Source organism: Mytilus edulis, chromosome 11 (genome assembly GCF_963676685.1).
Source record: "Mytilus edulis chromosome 11, xbMytEdul2.2, whole genome shotgun sequence".
Classification (NCBI taxonomy): Eukaryota; Metazoa; Mollusca; class Bivalvia; order Mytilida; family Mytilidae; genus Mytilus; species Mytilus edulis.
The window spans coordinates 64,559,327-64,581,533 of NC_092354.1; the positions used below are offsets into that span (position 1 = coordinate 64,559,327).

General features: G+C 31.5%; 2 protein-coding genes across 2 annotated transcripts; one reads left to right on the top strand and one right to left on the bottom strand.

Moving 5' to 3' along the window:
• The first annotated feature begins 4,598 nt into the window (after positions 1–4,598).
• LOC139494484 (galactoside alpha-(1,2)-fucosyltransferase 1-like) lies at positions 4,599–5,339 on the top strand. The gene has a single exon (XM_071282644.1). It carries the CDS (start codon positions 4,599–4,601, stop codon positions 5,337–5,339), a length of 741 nt encoding a protein of 246 aa, XP_071138745.1.
• Positions 5,340–12,564: 7,225 nt separating this feature from the next.
• Positions 12,565–20,701, bottom strand: LOC139496062 (heat shock 70 kDa protein 12A-like). Its single transcript, XM_071284496.1, has 4 exons — positions 20,329–20,701; positions 19,692–19,913; positions 15,913–16,066; positions 12,565–15,029 (listed from the first exon to the last, which is right to left on the bottom strand). The coding sequence occupies exons 1-4, from the start codon at positions 20,662–20,664 to the stop codon at positions 13,975–13,977; spliced, it is 1,767 nt and encodes a 588-aa protein (XP_071140597.1). The 5' UTR covers positions 20,665–20,701; the 3' UTR covers positions 12,565–13,974.
• Positions 20,702–22,207: the final 1,506 nt, after the last annotated feature.

Below are 22,207 nucleotides of genomic sequence, written 5' to 3' on the forward strand. Positions count from 1 at the left end.
TTATCCAATAAAAAAAAAATGGAAAATAGTGTGTGTAAAAAAATCATATCTTAATTTTGTCTACTTTTTAGCAGTTCAAACCAGCTCGACTAGTGAAGTGTACAAATGTTCAAATACATATTATAATTATTCTATAGAATTGCCCCCTTTTGTATTGGATGCAATCTCTTTTTTTTAATTTTAAATCTTTTTAATATTTTGTAATACCACAAAAACATGAAAAAACTATGAGTTAATTCTGTTTTTTAACTGTTAAAATTACTAATTAAACTTATTTTTGAAGATCTGTCTAATGAATGTGTGAATGCAATATTAGAAATATAATTAAGAAACGACTTTATATCAAGAATAAATCACCAAATATTTATAAATTCCAGATAATAATATATATATTAAATAGATATACCATTCTATACATGCATGCTCACACAAATATATCGTTTTATTTTGCTATAAATGTTAAATGGAGAAGACTCCATAAGTCTGTTTGACTTGTGTCTTATCCATTTTGTACTTGAATATAATAAAATATGTTTCAACCTAAACGAAAGCAGTAACATGAAATGTCGTTAACTCTGATATTGAGTTTGTGATATACTATCGGATATCAAACGGCCACAAGCTGTGGTATCGACTTTGTGGTTAAAAACATTGCAAAACCAGACAAATAACAATTATACATTAATATAAAAAAGATTCATACGAGAAATTGCCAATGGAATGTCTTAATATAAATACAAAAATAATTATACTGGCATTACAAATCGATATAGATAAAATTAAGAAATAATTCATGGAAGCCATAAATTGTTGAAAATTTACACATGGCCTGGGCCGTGATATTAGAACTTTATCCCGAGTCTTAGGGAGGGATTAAATTAACGAATAACGAATGACTGTTTTATTCTTCTAATTCTCAAACCCAACATTTGCCATTTTTAATTTGCACGATTTTCTCGTAAGCTTCCGTAAAATCCAAAGTTGACATTTCGTAACTAAGGAGTCGCCATGTTGACTTGATAAAATTAGTACATATGCAAATAATGTGATAATTAAAGAATAGAAAATAAAACAAAACCTACCTCAAAAATCAGTTTTAATACAATATCAAATAAATTTCGATGGTTCCCGTAACAGAAAACGTTCAACTTTAGCGGTTTCATTTGTATGACGTCATGTTTTGAAATGACTTAAATGCGACAAAAAAATTTACGGACTTTCGCGGAATTTTATCTTATTTTTATTTTGTTGATTTCTCCGAGCTCTTGTGCATTACTTCTTTTTATTTTGCATCTGAATAAGAATAACTGTTATTTTGTCTTTTTTTAATTGCACTTTTCAAAGCAATAAAATCGGCAAAGGGTCTGCAAATAGGTTCCAATACATATAGATTTACGTGGGAAGTATATTGTAACAGCCTGTTTATGTATATCTCTGAGTCTGCGCTAAGTATAAATATATTGAGAATTTTATCACGGTGTTGTTTACAAAGCGGAAGAAGCACGTCATATTATAACACATTTTAACATATGTCTAATTATTTCCTAAGTATGATATACTATCGGATATCAAACGGCCACAAGCTGTGGTATCGACTTTGTGGTTAAAAACATTGCAAAACCAGACAAATAACAATTATACATTAATATAAAAAAGATTCATACGAGAAATTGCCAATGGAATGTCTTAATATAAATACAAAAATAATTATACTGGCATTACAAATCGATATAGATAAAATTAAGAAATAATTCATGGAAGCCATAAATTGTTGAAAATTTACACATGGCCTGGGCCGTGATATTAGAACTTTATCCCGAGTCTTAGGGAGGGATTAAATTAACGAATAACGAATGACTGTTTTATTCTTCTAATTCTCAAACCCAACATTTGCCATTTTTAATTTGCACGATTTTCTCGTAAGCTTCCGTAAAATCCAAAGTTGACATTTCGTAACTAAGGAGTCGCCATGTTGACTTGATAAAATTAGTACATATGCAAATAATGTGATAATTAAAGAATAGAAAATAAAACAAAACCTACCTCAAAAATCAGTTTTAATACAATATCAAATAAATTTCGATGGTTCCCGTAACAGAAAACGTTCAACTTTAGCGGTTTCATTTGTATGACGTCATGTTTTGAAATGACTTAAATGCGACAAAAAAATTTACGGACTTTCGCGGAATTTTATCTAATTTTTATTTTGTTGATTTCTCCGAGCTCTTGTGCATTACTTCTTTTTATTATGCATCTGAATAAGAATAACTGTTATTTTGTCTTTTTTTAATTGCACTTTTCAAAGCAATAAAATCGGCAAAGGGTCTGCAAATAGGTTCCAATACATATAGATTTACGTGGGAAGTATATTGTAACAGCCTGTTTATGTATATCTCTGAGTCTGCGCTAAGTATAAATATATTGAGAATTTTATCACGGTGTTGTTTACAAAGCGGAAGAAGCACGTCATATTATAACACATTTTAACATATGTCTAATTATTTCCTAAGTATGATATTTGATTATTTATCGATTAGTTTATACATTTGACTATTAAACGTCGACTACGATATGTACCATGTTGAAGTAAACCAGCATTGTCACAACTGCACATTGATATGCAGAAAATATTTCTTTACATACCTTATTTATCAATCCATAGTCACAATTGTACATTGTTATGGAGAGGAAACTTCTTTACATAGGTCAGTTACAAATCCATTAATTTTCTCATTTTTTACCAGTACTTCTTTATTTAGTTAATCAAAATATGTTTAAAAACAAGTAGTAGTAGTAGAAGTAGTACTAGAGCCCGATAAAGCCACAATGGATACTTTAATTTATCTAAAGTAATCAAAGCTGTCTTACATCAGAATACATTGAGTGTGTCGGTAAGGCTAGAAAGTTTGGTTTGCTCGCTTGTTAGCTGAACCGTGAAAACAGATTTTGGTTAGGTATACCACACTCCTTTCGAAGTAGTCTAGACCTCCAAATAAAAAAATGGTTATCTATCGGACTAGTCTACTCTTAACCGAGTGCAGTTTACATGACCTAATAATGACTTCGGCTAGAAAACAATCTAACCAAAAATATAACCTTTACCTACACACTCAATGCATTCTGCTGTAAACGCTTTCAAATCTAGATGCTTTATCTTCTCTCCAGACCAAACATGTTTAAGTTGTTTCACTGGACAAACAATGCAGATAAATGTTTTGATATGCAATTGTTTACACCTATCTTAAGTCAGGAATGTGATGTTAATTAGTTGTTATTTGGTGGTTTATAAGTGTTTCGTGTGTCTTGTTTTTCTTTATATAGATTAGACCGTTGGTTTTCTCGTTTGGATGGTTTTACACTGGTAATTTTTTAGGCCCTTTATAGCTTGTTGTACGATGTGAGCCAAGGCTCCGTGTTGAAGACCGTACTTTGACGTATAATGGTTTACTTTTACAAATTGAGACTTTGATGGAGATTTTTCTCATTGGCACTCACACCACATCTTCTTATACCTAAAGTTGTCTTAAACGCTTTCAAATTTAAATACTTTATCTATTTTCTAGAACAAAAATGTTGTTTCAGTGGACAAGCAATGTAAAAGAAATAGATATGCAAGCATTTTTTTTTATTATGTCTACTTAAAATGTCTACTGCAATATAAAATCTACATCACTATCCTTATACTTTTGCAGTGATACCAAAACTTATGATTTTATATGCTGTTACATAAGTTTTTGAAATGACATAATCTCAAGCGACACACGAATTTCAAAGAAATACTTGATACATTTAATTCTTCCTGATAAGGTCATGACTGTGACATGTTCTTATGTTTTGATATAAAGTGGATACTGGCGCTTATATATGAATGAGAAAGTAACACATGCACAATCAGGATTTATTAATTGTGAGCTTTCTTTTTCGGTGTTATTAATTGTGTGCTTTCTTTTTCAGTCTTATTAATTGTGTGCTTTCTTTGTCAGTGGTATCAATTGTGTGCTTTTCTTTTCAGTGTTATTAATTGTGTGCTTTCTTTTTTAGTGTTATAAATTGTGTGCTTTCTTATTTAGTGTTATAAATTGTGTGCTTTCTTTTTCGGTGATATTAATTGGGTGCTTTCTTTTTCAGTGTTATCAATTGTGTGCTTTCTTTTTCAGTCTTATTAATTGTGTGCTTTCTTTGTCAGTGATATCAATTGTGCGCTTTTCTTTTCAGTGTTATTAATTGTGTGCTTTCTTTTTTAGTGTTATAAATTGTGTGCTGGCTTTTTCAGTGTTATCAATTTTGTGCTTTCTTTTTCGGTGATATTAATTGTATCTATACTACATGTACTAGTTGTACATCTATCCTTCTCTGTCATCTTTAAATCGAATAATACAAAATGCAGGAAACTTCAACATTGGAACAATAATACAAAAAAATGTCGAGAAATACCGGTAAAACATGCTCATTACATAAATACTACCACAAATAGTTTCAATTAAAATGAAAATAAATACACGAGTAATATTTCGTATTTGTGTCCTGTTTTTAGATCAAGGTTTGGAAATAACTTATTTCAGTTTGCATCCCATTTTGGTGTTTCGAGATCAAAGAATATGCAATTAATAGTAGGTGAAAATACAGAAATAAATCGTGTATTTAACATTGATGTTGATGTACGACCAGACGTGAAAATATGTCAGACATTTAATTACCGCCATGAAAAACAGTCGTCTGCTTACGACGATAGTCTTCTAAGGTTTAACAATTCACAAAATGTCAGACTGGTTAGTTGTCTACAGTCCTGGAAATATTTTTATGAATTTAGGAACGAACTAAGGAAACAATTAACGTTTCGACGCCACATTCAAATCGAGGCTGAACACAATATTAGGCAAATAATGCAAAAGATCAACGAAGAATCCAGAAAAGTGGTAACTTTAGTAGGCGTCCATATTCGACTAGGAGATATATTCATTAGTAGTCGTTTAAAACAAAATGGTTTTGTTATAGCAACACCAGAGTATTTATCCAAATCTGTCGACTATTTTCTGTCAAAATATAGAAATGTTCTTTTTTTAGTAACTTCACAAAACATGACTTGGGCTAAAGCAAACATGCCACGTCACGTGAAAAACAAGGTTGAATATATTGATAGTCCAAAATGGGAGGTAATAGTCGCAACGTTATCACTATGTGATCATACAATAACAACAGTTGGTAGCTTCAGCTGGTGGATTGGATGGTTGACTGGAGGGGAAGTGACGTATTATAAATGGCCAGTAAGAGACGGCTCAGTACTCGGGAAACAATTTAACTATTCTGACTACTTCTATCCAGGATGGATCGGATTTTGATTGGTCTTTTTTCTATAGTAAGTTAAAAGGGAATCTAGATAGATATAGGACGATGTGGTATGAGTGCCAATGAGACAATGTAGATACCTTTTTGTGGGGACGAAATACTAACGATTTGTTCTACAGTATGTATTTCTATTCGTGCTCAATTATCTCTCTCTTTAAAGATATGAAAGAGTGGAATATAAAACCATTGAACCATTCTGAAAAATATAACACTTCAATGGTGGTTTATTCTATGAGTATGACAATAAAATGTATGAAGCCTGCTTGTTTAAGTGGTACATAAGAAAACACTCTCGAAATGTTAAGATGATTTGTTTTTATCGCTATTTTTTTAAAATAGAAATACCAATCTATACATGCATGCTTATACATATATTTTGTATTATTTTGCTATAAATGTTAAATGGAGAAGACTTCATAAGTCTGTTTGACTTATTTCGTATAAATTTGTACTTGAACAAATAAAATATGTTTAAACCTAAACGAAAGCAGTACATGTCGTTAACTCTGATACTGACTTTGTGATATACCATCGGAGACAAAACGGCCACCAGCTGTGGCATCGACTTTGAGGCTATAAACATGGCCAAAATCAGACAAATACTAATTATACATCGATATGGAAAAGATCATATGAAAACATAAATAATAAAATTCTTGAAATCATGATTTGCAAATTTTTTTTCAAATGAATACAAATTAATCTTATTTGCATTATAAATCGACAGAGATAAAACACATTTCAATATATTTACGAATTATTTCATAATTATGATAGTTTGATTTTTGATCGATTAGTATATAATACATTTGACTAATTAAACGTCGACTATGACATGTGACATGTTGAAGTATGCCAGCATTGTCACAACTGCAAATTGATATGAAGAGGAAATGTCTTTCCGTACGTTAGTTACCAATCCATGGTCACAATTGCAAATTGATATGACGAGGAAACACCTTTACATAGGTCAGTAACAAATCCATATTTTTTTTCATTTTTGACCAGTACTTCTTTATTTAGTTAAACAAGATATATTTAAAAAAAAAGTAATAGAGGTAGTAGTACCAGAGTAAAATGATGCAAACATGGAGGCTTTTATTTATCCGAAGTAATCAAATCTGTCTTACAGCAAAATGCATTGAGTGGGTATGTAACGGTAAAAAGTTAGATTAGCTTGCTTGTAATCGGACCGTGAAGTCATTTTTAGGTTAAGTATACTACTCCCTTTCGGAGTAGTCTAGACCTTCTATGGATATCATGAGCATTATTAATAAAAGACAAGGAAATAATAGATTGCATGGCAAACGTATCAATCAAATCAACGAGTTAAACATCGTATAAATTATACACTTGGTAATCTCCTATCTATATTTAAAAACAATGGTAGGCATCAATTATTATGTAAACTGGGTCAAATACCCATTAGTAAATTACACGATATTTTCAAGGAGTGTGACACCATCTCTTTCTTCAGCCCACTGTAGGAATATTCGCGTATAATTACAGCTTTTTTGCCACTATAGGTTGTTCCCGCGTATCGACAAACCTGAAGTTTATAAACGTCTTTTTTTTAAAAACTAGATATAATAGCAGAGGTATTGAATTTATCAACTTATCTAGTATATTTAATGACTCTACCGTTCAAAACTTTATACCTCCCAATTTCGATTACATAGAACCACCTATAATTTCATACACATACACAAAAAAAAAAACCAGCAGAAGTTTAATTTTAAATTGTACGTCGGTAACATTAGACGTGAATGTATAAAATAATACTCCCTTAACTTAAGACTGTAAATCGTCTAAGTTTAGATATGTTCCCTATGGCCATGGACCTCGATATCGTTCAGGACAGAGAGGTTAAAAACTTTTTGAAAAAAGGACCAAAATAACATCCTTCATTTAAAATAGATTCGAAAGAGTGTCGTCATGTCACCAAAGATGTTCTTTCTTCGCTGTGTAAAAAGTGGAAGATCTGTTCCTGTTCTGTTGTTGTTGGGATGTACAAATACCGTGTAACCAATGTAATTGTCTAATCTCGCCACATAATATTGGTTGTTATCCCGTGTTGGCGCAAATGGTTGTTAGTTGATGTCTGTCATATTCGTTTTTCGTAAAATTGTTTTGTTATATACTTTGCTGATACTTTTCTCATTTGTAATGTCATTGTCACGTCAGTCGATGTCCGTCTATATTTGACTGTACATTATAAGTTTTCCTTATCTCAGAAGGCCGTATGGTGGCCAAACGTTACTTAAATCCACTTCATTTGCACTGCAGTTGATAGTTGTCATATTAGTAATCATACCACATGTTTTTATGTTTTTATATAAAGTGGATACTGGTTTATCCTGGTACCTTTGACAACAATTATATATAACTGAGGACGTAACACATGCACAATCAGGATGATAAGAGTGATTATTATCGAGTATTATACAGTGATTTAATCAACAAGGCTCTTCAACTTCGTTCTTTATTAATCTTTTTCTAACTTTTTTTTTTATTCGAGCTGATGAGTTTTGTAGACGAAGCACACGTCTGACGCAAATACAACCTTTATATTCTAGTATCTATGATAAGTTTATTCTAAACAAATACGATATTTTTCGTTGTGTGAAACAAATCACTTTCATTCTTACTAATTGTTTTTAATAGTGTGTTTTCTTTTTCAGTTTTATTAATTGTGAGCGTTCTTTTTCAGTGTTATCAATTGTGTGCTTTCTTTTTCAGAGCTATTAATTGTGTCCTTTCTTTTTTTGTTTTATCAATTGTGTGGTACTTTTTCAGTGTTATCAATTGTGTACTTTTCTTCAGCGTTATCAACTGTGTGATTTCTTTCTCATTGCTAATAATTGTGAGCTTTGTTTCTTTTTAAATCATATCAATTGTGTGCTTTCTTTTTCAGTGTTATTAATTGTGTGCTTTCTTTTTCAGTGTTATCAATTGTGTGCTTTCTTTTTCAGTGTTATCAATTGTGTGGTTTCTTTTTCAGTGCTATCAATTGTGTGCTTTTTTCAGCGTTATCAACTGTGTGATTTCTTTTTCATTGCTAATAATTGTGAGTTTTTTTCTCTTTCAATCATATCAATTGTCTGTTTTCTTTTTCAGTGTTATTAATTGTGTGCTTCCTTTTTTCAGATTTATTAATTGTGAGCTTTCTTTTTCAGTGTTATCAATTTTGTGCTTTCCTTTTCAGTGTTATCAATTGTGAGCTCTCTTTTTCAGTCTTACAAATCGTTTCTTTTTCAGTGTTATCATTTGTGTGCTTTCTTTTTCAGTGATATTAATTACATCTATACTACATGTACTAGTTGTACATCTATCCTTCTCTGTCATCTTTAAATCGAATAATACAAAATGCAGGATATTTCAACACGGGAACAATTTTACAAAAAACTGTCGAGAAATACCGGTAGAAAATGCTCATTACATAAATACTACCACAAATAGTTTCAATAACAATGAAAATAAATACACCAGTAATATTTCATATTTGTGTCCTGTTTTTAGATCAAGGTTTGGAAATAACTTATTTCAATTTGCATCCCATTTTGGTGTTTCGAGATCAAAGAATATGCGATTAATAGTAGGTGAAAATACAGAAATAAATCGTGTATTTAACATTGACGTTGATGTACGACCAGACGTGAAAATATGTCAGACATTTAATTACCGCCATGAAAAACAGTCGTCTGCTTACGACGATAGTCTTTTAAGGTTTAACAATTCTCAAAATGTCAGACTAGTTAGTTGTCTACAGTCCTGGAAATATTTTTATGAATTTAGGAACGAACTAAGGAAACAATTAACTTTTCGACTCCACATTCAAATCGAGGCTGAACACAATATTAGACAAATAATGCAAAAGATCAACGAAAAATCCAGAAAAGTGGTAACTTTAGTAGGCGTTCATATTCGACTGGGAGATATATTCATTAGTAGTCGTTTGAAACAAAATGGTTTTGTTATAGCAACACCAGAGTATTTATCAAAATCTGTCGACTATTTTTTATCAAAATACAGAAATGTTCTGTTTGTAGTAACTTCACAAAACATGACTTGGGCTAAAGCTAACATGCCCCTTCACGTGAAAAACATGGTTCAATATATTGATAGTCCGAAATGGGAGATAATAGTCGCAACGTTATCACTTTGTGATCATACAATAACAACAGTTGGTAGCTTCAGCTGGTGGATTGGATGGTTGACTGGAGGGGAAGTGACGTATTATAAATGGCCAATAAGAGATGGATCAATTCTCAGGAAACAATTTAACTATTCTGACTATTTCTATCCAGGATGGATCGGATTTTGATTGGCAGCAAGATATGGGTCGGAAACTAGAAACAATTTTGCGAGAACTATACTGACTATTTCTACCTAGGATAGATCGGATTTTGATTGTTTTTTTTTCTATTGTAAGTTAAAAGGTAATCTTTTTGTGAAGCAAGAACGGAATACTAAAAATTTGTTCTACAGTATGTATTACTATTCGTGCTGGATTATCACCCTCTTTTAACATTTAAAACAGTGGAATATAAAACGATTGAACCATTCTAATTACAGTATCTACTGACATTAAAGATAATATTTTATTGTTTGATTTGCGTGAACATTGTTAAATAGATACATTTTTCAGAGTTTAAGACTTTTTGTTAGATATTTGAAATCGTCTAAATCGATTTGTGTGGTGCCATTTAAAATTGCATCCACATACCCCTATATGTGATATTTTTACCTTTTATGTCTGTTTTGATCACATCGTTGTAAATATAATGGAATTTGATGCGACGGTCATACAGGTTTAGCTAGCTATAATTCCAGGTTTTATCAACATAAGAAAAATGCCTGTACCAAGTAAGCAATTTGACAGCTCTCATACATCCCGTGATGTGGGTTGTTTTTGCCAATCGATTAGGAACTATCCGTTTTGAATTGCCTTGGAGTTCAGTATTTTTGTGATTTACTTTTTACCCCTAATTTGAAGTTCGAAGTTTTATGACATATTTTTTTTCATAAAAGCCTTGTAATTTTTTCCTACTTTTGACAGAAAAAAGGTTCCAGTGATATATGTATGAGCGAATCAATTTCCGTCAAATTTCAGTATCTTATATATCTCAATAAAAAGACCTATCGCCTTTTCCATTTTTTTGAGTTTTGATCAATTTATAACAGTCTTTAAAAATCTCTGTATTTTGAAAGGAGGAGTAAACATCCCTTTAACTTGCACATATTATTCTTTAGATGATGAAATTGATTTCATTTGTTTTTGAGTTGGCCATGTAATGAACGTGGCCACACGTATTTGTTACCTACATTTTTTTGCAATATATTTCATGTTTTCATGTTTTGAGGTGATTTATGATTGGATTTTTAAAAGACGTAGAAATGTCTAAAGTACGTTTATTTATTTGGTAATAGTGTTATCTTCCGATGTTTTTGTTTTCTCTTGATGTGAAAACATACAACAAATTCTTATAATTTAATTTGGTTGAATATTTAGCGAATTTCTAAACAGAAAATAATATTTGAGTTTATCTTGTTAAAAAGATGAAAATGATCCACAAAAAATATATGACCAAATAAACTTAGTCTAATATACCTGTGACAATTCTGCTTCTATTGGTACCAATTTGCTTAAAATCAAACGAAAAATGACCCCAAAATATGTATAATTTAGTAATATAATACAATATATAGCGAAAAATCGCAAGTGACGAATACTTATGGCAACATTCTGTATGTAACTTACGATCATCAAGATGTGTAGGTTGCAGGTTTAAAAAAATTGTGCGAACACAAAGAAATTGACGAAATCGATATGATATTAAATAAATGTGCGAAGATTTTTTTGGGACTTAATTTGAAATACATTTTTTTAATTGTTTTTCTCCTAAATAACGAATTGAGTTCGAGAGATAAGTGCGTGACCAAAACAAATGAGATGTAAAATCAAACATACAAGCAGCGATATTTAATACAAAAATATACAAAACATAATCACAAGATTGTATATTGACTTTTAATTTTCTTTAGTAATTTGTTTCGTCTTTTTGGTTTACCGCACTTTTTTATACATAAATAAGAACCACAACAAACAATTAGGAAGAAGCTAGACACAAATCATATTTGTTATAGCAAAGGTAGAAAATCAAGTGTATTAAAATTGAATATTTTACTCCAATATCATTCATTGATGTACTATTTTAGCCAGCCCGTTTCACATTGAGTTAAATTTTGTGCTGACTCAATCCTGAACGATTTCCTACATATATAGGTATCAAATGTACCAGGCTTATAATATAATGCGCCAGACGCGGGTTCGTCTACATAAGACTCATTAGTGACGCTTAAATAAAATAGTTAGAATGCCAAAACAAATACAAAGTTGAAGAGCATTGAGAACCCAAAAAACCTAACATGTTTTAACAAATACGGATGACGTTATCTATGCCTGGGATAAGTACAGTTGCTAATGACGTTTTAAAAACAATGATGCTGGCGAAGTATCTATTGTTAGTTTTTGACTACCGCTAATTATAAAGTTTTGAATAATTACTTCTTTTCATTAGAATACTAAATCAAATTTTGCACAATATCCAACATTTGGTTTTTACGCAATTTGAATGAATACTAAAATTTTCGTTTCAGGACAACAAAACGAAGAAACAGACCCTTTTTAATACACTAGATACAATAATATATTCAAAACATATCTTGAATGAATAACAAAATACCATTGTTTGCAAAAATGATTTTGAACGGACAAGTACCAAGTGGGAGATGCAAATAATTTCACAACAAATTAATTGACTCGAGGTTTTTAATATCAGGTCGTTTCGGTGAATCTTCATTGAAGGACAAGATATACCTCACGTATTTGTTTATTCATTGTGATAACCTAGACGGGTAGTTGTCATGGTAACGCAGGTTTTCAAATGTTTCCGATACTACATTATAGTGATATTTCTATTATCATACTACACTTCTATGAAAAGCAGTTAACAACCCAAATATAGGATTGATTTATCTTCCGGAAATTGAAACGGACACAAAACAAAATATCTGTATCAACAAATTGACTATTTATAAGAATAATAAGATGTGGTATGATTACTAATGAGACAACCCTACACAGGTGACAAAACGACATAAAAGTTAACAATTATGGATCATAATATGGCCTTCGATAATGAGTAAAACGAAAAGTAAGGACTAATCATCTATTTATTATACTTTAGCAAACATATCTTAAATTTCAATATATTAGTAGATAATATCATGGGATATTTTATTTTCTCAAATGCATATACATATTTTACCATGAAGTGATCGAAGAAAGAAGTAAAATGTCGAAAAAAAATCCAATGAAAATTTAGCAAATGGCAAAATCAAAAGCTCAAAAATATCAAACGAATTGATAACAACTGTCATATTCCTAGCTTGGTACATGCATTTTCTTAAGTAAAAAAAAATAAAAATATAGAATAAAACAAAAAATAAAAATATAGAATGAAACTATAACAGGCTTTTAGATTAACAGGAGGGGAGTATAAGAACTTATTGTCCAAATATTGAATCACAACAAGTATATATATAAGAAATAAATAAATATAATGCGAAGATTATATAATATACATGAATATATATTTCTGAAACATGGAAACTACATGTATACGAAAACAAATCGTGAGTGTTCAGCGGAACCAAATATCTCGTCTACTTTTGCTGTTAATCGCAGGCTCAACAAAAATGAGGGGAAAAGGCAATAAAAATACTCCTCTTATAATACTATTTTTTTATTGTTAGAAGCTTCTGTCCAAGTTTGGTGAAAATGCAGGATAGTTTATGAATCTAATACATGTTTTAAAAACGTTAACTACAGACTGTATGTAATATTTACTTGAAGAAAATCTAGGTCCATTTATAAGTAAAATACGGATAAACAGGTACAGAATTTTAACTAAGTTTCCTTCTAGATGCTAGCCTTTGATCATAAACAAGCTTCAGTCAAAGTTTGCTAAAAACCAGGATAGTATAAAAAAAGTTTATAAATTTTTTTATTTTTTTTACCATATAGTGAATGTATTGTATCCTGTCAGAAAAACTATGTCCATTTGTAAGTAAAATACAGAAAAATGGATTTGTTTTTTACAAAATTTACTTCTGGATACTATCTTATGATAAAAAACAAGCTTCTGTCCATTTTTTATACACATCCAGGATAGTTCAAGAAAGTTATAAAAATTTTAAAACTTTACCACAGAGTGTACCAAGGTTCTGTCCAAGTTTGGAAGAAATCCAGAATAATTTAAGAAAGTTTTTAGAATTTCAAATACTTTAACCAGAGTGAATATTTGTGGACGCCACCGACGACGACGACGACGACGCCGATGGAAAGTATGATCGCTATATCTCGCTTTTTCGACTAAAGTCGAAGGCTCGACAATGAATGAAACTGAATTATAGTTTGAAACAATACACTTAAGTACTAATATAAATACAAGATCAAACTACGAGGTAACCATAATTGTACAATAAAAGAATACACCCTAGCTGATAGTTCAAACTCAAAGTCTTCTGTCTAACTAATGAATTTTCCTTTGATTCACGATACGATTAATTTAGATCAAACTTTGCTGATATCGCCTTCCCAGAATTTCTATCGTGAGCTATGAGGTCAATTTCCGTTTTTCCAAGGACAAATTCTACGTCTACCCATCGCCTATACTCACAAGTGTCTGAAAAAGTGATTGTCGGTGTACATAGCAAAGAACACGTTTCATCGTCAACATATCCTGGTGTTGTCTCATCAGATACATACACCATTATCTCCATTTTGTCCTGATGTTTGAAAGGTGTAAAGAAAGATTTCTTAACTAACATTCCTGCTTCAACGCTTTCGTCTTTTCCGACGATAAGAGAAAATATATTGTCACACCTTTCCTCCCCTTCCATAACTGCATAGTGTTTTCTGTCATATTTTTTGTCATGCCAAGGGACATTCGTTTTGACACCATAACTGCATCGCATGATGCGTGACTGTATATACTCTGGATCATGGCCGAATAAAACGGCCCCTTTAAGCACTGCTAACCCAGCTTCTTCTGGAATTATTATTTTCTTCTCCGGAAATGCTTGGCGAACTGCGTCGTGCATTAGTTGACAATCTGAGAAACCTCCTACCATTAGCAAATGCGTCACGTCCTTCAATGATTTATCTTGAAAAATCTCTTTCATAAGTGATATAACACTATCAACGGAAGGCATAAACATCTTATTGAAAACCTCAACATCAATACGAATTTTATCTTGTGCTAGTTTTATGTCTTTTGAATATGACGAATCAGCCAACAGAGACTCTAAATTCTTGTTGTGAACTTTCTGATATGATGTTTCAAGCGCAACAACCGGGATTGTCATAGTTACTTTAGTTTTTGTTTCAGTTTCAACCGTTCTTTTCACGGATTCAAATTCTCTTATTAGATCTATATATGCTAGAGGGCTCTCCTTTTTTAATGAATCCATTGTGGTCTTTCCGATAATTTCTTCGAAAAGCTTAAAAAACCTTCTATCAATCGATGTTCCACCGCAATCATTTCCGATAGCTCTATGTTTTTCTTTCAAGTGACCATTTGCAGCTTTCTCGTGAACAGTTATGTCTGCAGTGCCGCCTGTAAAAAATATGAACATAATGGTTAATGAATTAAAAAAGGAAATAGCTTAAATGGAAACAGACGATATATTCACATTTTTTGGAAAATGACTGATTGTTAAAAGTGATATATATCTGACATTTATCTAAACCAATGTCTTAATCAAAGGAAAAGAAAACATGATAAAGTATATCTTAACGTTACTTTAATCTAAATGAAAGGCAGTGCAAATACGAAAGATACCAAAAGGAACAGTTCAACTAATAAGTTGAAAGCGAACTGACAATACCATCACAAAACAACAATCCCGAAAAAGTGACAAAAGATAAACACAGTATATATCACATAATATAGAAACCTTACGACGAGTAACACGAACCCCATCAAAAACAAGGGTTGATCTCAGATGATCCGGAAAGAAAAGCAGATAATGCTTCACGTGTTGCATCAGCCGCTTTATTATATGATCTTATCTTTATATCAGAATGCAAACATAACCAGTTTTACCATTTAGGATTGTCTTTTTGCAGGTAAACAAATCTTTATGACAATACTAAGAGGGCTTATTAGATGAATAAAGAAATCTACCTTCAACATAAATGTAACTTATTGTTCTACCTAGTGTAATTCAAAACGTAAAACTTTAAGTTATTCAGCATTCATTCTTATGTAGCAACCTTGGAGAATATAGATAAAAAAAGAAACTCATGCAATTTTATATAAATTGCAATCACCATCAATTCTTTCTTCATTGATAGTAATCAGGAAGTCATTTGAACAATCAGCACTTCACAATATTCAAATTCGTAAGAGAATGATATTGACTTAGGTTTATGATCTTTAAATGTGTTGACAATAGATAGAAGCGGATATTTCTTTTAATGTGTGAACAAAACTTTACCTCCAAGATCAACCACCATGAATTTTGTCCCTTCTGCTGTCATTGTGAATCCTGGGTCAGATCCTTTTAATTTTTCAGTTGATAAAAACTGACAGAAAATGGATGCTGCCTCTGGTTCAAGTGCAAGTATCAAGTTGTTTGTGGGAATCCCAGCCTTAAAGAAGGTTTTAAAACAAATATTAGTTTTAAGATTTGAACAATTATTGCACTATCATAATCCATTGGCAATAAGGAGACCATACGTATTAGAGGTAAGACACGCTAAGGGTGAATACGAAAGAAAGTACAAACAATTGCAACAATCAGCCTAAATAGTTTGAATGTCTCCTGTACAGAATTATATGTAGTCCTTAATGTATAATACTTTCACATCAAAATTACCCAGGCTAGTTGAGTGTTGCACGCTTACAATTTTGATTAACCCCTCCTCGTTCCTTATGTGAGTTTCGCAAGTCATTGTCATGTATTAAGTGGTTGTATTTGATTGCTGTATGTCGTACTTGTTATAGCTATCAGTCGTAATTGGTTTAAGTATAGATGCTTAGTATCATATCAAATCGGGACTTTTATAGCGTTCTAGATGCGGTCGTATATTTTCATTGGTTTTGTTCTAGTTTGTCTTAAATGGTTTATATTGTTTTTGACATTGCTGAAAAATAATTGTTCTCTATAAGCCTACCGTGTAAATACAAGATCATCAACATGATCAACAAAGAAATTGATGCTAACAAACACGTAAAACCCTACACTATATGTGCGTGTCTTAAGTCATGAACCTGTTATCCAGTGTTTTTTATTGGTTGGTGTCTGAAATACTTGTTTATTGTATATAACTGTAACAAAAAACAACACGTTTAAATTGTTTCACAAGCTTATTTTACCAGGTTCAACCCACCATTTTTTTTCGTAAAATGTCTTGTGCCAAGTAAGAAATATGTCAGTTGTTACAAGTAGTTTGTTTCTATTTATGTTACATTGGGCATTTATCAAATAGTTCGTTCCTATGTGGCGTTTGTTTTTGTTGTACTTCGGTGTTCCTGTTGTTTCTTTCTTTTCCCGCTAATAGTTGTTGTGTTTCCATCGATTTTGGTTTGTAACCCAGATTCATTTTTCTCAATCGATTTATGACTTTTGAACACCGGTATATATGTTACAGTGAATTTGTATAATCAGTGATTATAAAGAATCCCTGATTTTTTCAGGGATTATGTAGAATCATTAATCTCATTAGTGATTATGTAGATTCCCTGAAAATAACCAGTGATTTTACATAATCACTGAACATTTTGATAATTATTCTACAAATTCCCAAATATGATTTCAGGGATTATCAATAATCTGAAGACCCTTTGTTTATTTACAAAAAATAAATATTTTAATGATTGTTCTACAATTCTTTAATATAATTTCAGGGATTATCAATAATCTAAAGATCCTTTGTTTGATAAAAAATAAATATAGACAAATTATTTCAATTTTATTTGTTATTCCTTAAAAGATTTTAGTGAACAGTTTTTATTCCTGATCTTCTACTACATGTTCTAAGTTAATCTTAAGTGAACAGTGATATTTAATTCAATTGTTGAACCTCATTATTTCACAAACAATCAAGTATGGCACAGGCACAGATGTTGCTTGGGTTAGAGCAAAAGTATGCTCAAATGTTACTGCAAATTGCTGAGGAAAAAAAAAATGCAAGAAATGAACAAGGAATAAATACAATGATATTGTTAATTTGATGACAAAAGAACCAAGTAAAGAAGACAAAACTCCTGCTTATTACTATCTGCTGACAAAGTAAGTTGGAAGAGGAGTGAAGAATTTTAGCTTTCTGTAGTTAGCTTTCTGTAGATAAAGAAAATCAAGATGATCAAGGAAGCAAATAGAAAATATGCCAATGTTTCAACAGAGGCTGTGAAACTTTTTAAGGAGTTGTGTGAAGAATGTCAATTAAAGAAGCGTAAAATTGCAAGTAAGGGACTTGTTGTTAAACCTATAGTTACCAAAAGAATTCAGTTCACGTGGACAAATGGATTTAGTTGATATGCAATCGTTAAGTTTTGACGATTTTAAGTACATCATGGTTTACCAAGATCATATGACAAAACTTGTGGTTCTCCGGCCTCTGAAATCAAAACGGGCAGCAGAGGTTGCAATGCAGATTCTTGATATGTTTCTTCTTTTTGGTGCCCCCAACATTTTTTTGTAAAATCGTTTATGGGAAGCCAAGACACCCTCAAAGGAAGTGTCTAACGTGCAAATGCTGATATCAAAGATATGACAATTACATGGATGCGGGGTAGTGGTGTAAAAGATTGGCCTGATGGAATTAAATTTGTCCAATTTCAAAAAACCAAAGCTACCACTCTGGCATTAAACGCACACCATATAAGGCAATGTTTGGAGTAGGGGCAAAGGTTGGCCTAATAACATCCTCCTTGCCAGATGAAATCATTTCGCTCTTAAATTCAGAGGATGATCTGAAAGATATTACCAACACAGGATTTCGTGATAACGAAGAAGGCATCGAAATCAATAATATAAATATTGCAATTGATAGCGACGACATCACATGTATTGTTTGTCAAAAGCCAGCGTCAAATGCACATTCATGTTCAAATTGTAAATCAACAGTGCATGTTATTTGTGGTAAAGCAAATGGCGAAGAAGGTTATGGGACATCTGTTTTGTGCTTTTTGTGTTCCTTGTGTACAGAAAAACAGGCAGAACGAATGATCAACAGATCGAACAAAGTTTTAGAGGAGGCTGACATTGGTTGTTATGTTCTGATACCTATCCCACCACATGTTGACAGAGGTAAGGGAGACACACAAAAATATTATGGCCATTGTTCATTAAAAGACTGAAAAAGGATATCACTTGGCCACAAAACATGGTCCCCTTCTCAGATCATATACAAGAACCAAGTTCGAGGTTGCTGATTCCCTTTTTATGGTACCTTCAGATGTGTGTACTGAAAATTTTATTTCCTTAATACGTGCTGTAAAATTCGATTCAATATGTGAAGGACAGGGTTTTTTTTAAAATGTGGATGTTGCGGTAAAAACAGATGTGAAACCAACAGATGCGCAAGTAGAAAAGCAGGGCAAGAGTGCAATAGTCGGTGCCATCCAAATTTAGTTTGTAAAAATAAATGATTGTTTTGAAATATTGTGCTTGACATTTTAAAATATTGTTTACAGTGCATAACATTTTAATACATTAATATATTGTGCTTATCAATTTATTACATTGTGCTTGACATTTTGTTACATTGTGCCTAACATATATTATCATGTTATCATTTTTTTACATATTGTGCTGAACATTTCACAATGTATGTGAATAATTATGTTTTAATATGATTCTATAGAATTAATTATTTTATTTAATTTATTTTCTTTATAAATGAACCTAATTCTTCATTTCAGTTATTATGCATAATCCCTGACGTTTTTTCTAGTGATTATACATAATCCCTAAACTAGCCAGTGATTCTACATATTCCCTGAAAATTTCAGGAATTCTATATAATCACTGATTATACAAATTCACTGTAACATATATATACTACTGTTTCCTTAATTTACGGTAAAGATTTCATCTAATTGTCAAATGTGGTTCACTGAATATGTTAGTGATCGATCGTGTATGCACTAGACAGCCTGGCAGCAGTTTTGTAACTTGACAAATGTTATGTGTATTGATTTGAATGGCGGCTGCATAAACATTACTTATTAAGTTAGATAAATGCTACAATACCTAGCTTATTCACCTACCCCTTCAGCACAAGACCTCATGAATCTTTTGGCTCTATCCGTCCATATAGCAGGAACTGTCAGCACATATTGAACCTCGTCATGTTTGACTAAATTTCCTCGTTTTTTCAAAGCGTCTAACAAATGGTTTACCAAATATTGGATTGATAACTTAAACACATGGAAAGCTGGCAGTCGTTTTGTACCAGTTATATCATCTAACATCATACCACTTGTGATATTCTATTTCATAATAAAAAAAAATAAATATCAAATATTTTAAAACAGTGACTTTTGCTTTGTTTTCGGAAAAACGAAAGGCTGCGAGTTGAAGCAAAAAATTATACCGTAAAGCGTTTCCCTTTTGGACTTGTTTTCTCACATCACATTCTTGCTTTTACGTTCATAAACGCACCAATCGTTAATTCATAGAGAAAAGAAAAAAAAACCGAATGTTTGGAGGCAATTTTCCTTCCTACAGCTCAGGTTTCTTTTTTAATTTACAATTCAGTATAATAACATTTTTGAAACTTCTTATCATATATATATAGATTAAATTTTTTTTACGCAACTTTCAACTTTTTCTTAAATAATTCGTTGTTTTTTTTTTCTCAGAAAATGACGGTTTTGTTTAACATATAAGATAAATCAAGTATACCTTGTTATTGTGTAGATTCATTTTAAAACGTTCAAAATAGTAATATTCCTTATGTTCGTTATCCAACAATAAATCTATCCACTTATTTTCAGCTTCGAATCCAAAGGCTACAAACTCTCGATTACTATTCAATAATAAACATGTTGGTGTTTTCTCTGACACGAATTGTCGACTTCCTGCCCTCCAGATTGGGTTACTGATTTTCAAAGGGTTGTCTTCCCAGTCCGCCCTCATTGAAAACGAATAGCCGGAATATGTAGTGCCAAAGTCTACAGCAGCAACCATTAGATGTTTCCTTAAATCCTCCATCGAGGCCCTGAAACCAAAAGTACACATGTATTCAAAACATTGATATTATTGTTCTATTTATTCTGATAGATGCACGTAGCTGTATCACACAATTTTGTGAACGTAAACACACATCTTTAATTCTTTTATTTATAAAACCACGAATTAAGCAAGGTCTCGGTAGCTGTAGTATGTCTTAGAAATAAAGAAAAAAGAAGATGTGAACACAAATTATTTTTTACACTCGTTATAAAAGGCCCAATGCATGTATATCTAATGGATACCTTATACTCATCCCTCTTTTCTTAAAAGAAATTCATTTATTTTGAGAGATGATAATACTACAACCATGATAACCAACAGAATACAATAAATAACACCTACATAGTGTGACCTTATTTTCCTATTTCAATCAATTGGTATCTTTTATTGCAGGGTTTAGAATCTGTTGAAGATCGTTAAAGGAATATGACAGTTCCATTCATTCGTTTGATGTGTTTGAGATTTTGATTTTGTCATTTGGTTAGGGACTTTCCGTTTTGAATTTTCATCGGAAGTCAGTATTGTTGTTATTTTACACACATCATCTATGTATTTCATATTACATTGAAGAATATGTTTCAGGAAAGGGTGAAAGTTGGCGCTCCAAAAATGAAAAGTTTGACTTTGTTGCTTCACATGGTAGACTCCAAAGGGTTTGTATAGTGTAATTAAGTTTGGTTTTGAGGATTAAACTTTTTTTTTAAATGAAGCTTTATAAAATGACCTTACAGTAACTGAAATGATGATCGAAAAAAACATGTATCACACTCAATCTGAATGTATTAAGCTTGGAATAATGAAACAGTGTAATTGCTTAAAAACAAAAATAATTTTACTCACTCTTCAAAAATTCAAAACTTCCTGTTTTTAACTTCGTAGTTCGTCTATTTAAAGAATTTATTGATATACATATACAATTGTCTGATAATTTAAATCACCTTTATGATATAGATATATGTTTTACTAATCTACTGACCGCATTATGATTCGTAACATAGTGACTATTTATATCGCGAAAGCGGCTACCGTGATTTTTTTAAATGAAAATATGCACTTTTATGAGATTTAAATGACATTAATAATAGATAAAATTACATCAACTCAAGACAACACGTTCAAGTAATTAAGTTAGGATCCTTTTAAAACAGTCTTTTGAACTGAGGACATAGGAACATTACTTTTATGTTTGTAAATGATCCTGTTGATATTGTTTATTTTTTTAATATTGTTCTGTTGTGCTATCTATAATACTAAAATTACGAGGTCCAATTTGTCAGCCGTCATCACGTAAAAACGACGAATCAAAGAATTCAGCTTTATATATAACTAATATAGTACAAAGGTGTAGATTAAAAATTACACCACTCCAGGCCCTTTTGTTTTCCACGGAATTAATATTGCCAATAATTAAGAAGTTCCGGGTCAGGTCCGATACCGATACCAAAAGTATATTCACCTGTTACCTATTACCTTATCTGTACGTTCCGCATCTAACAGGTGCACCACCAAACGGTGTATTTAGGATTATGCTATATACACGGATCATAAT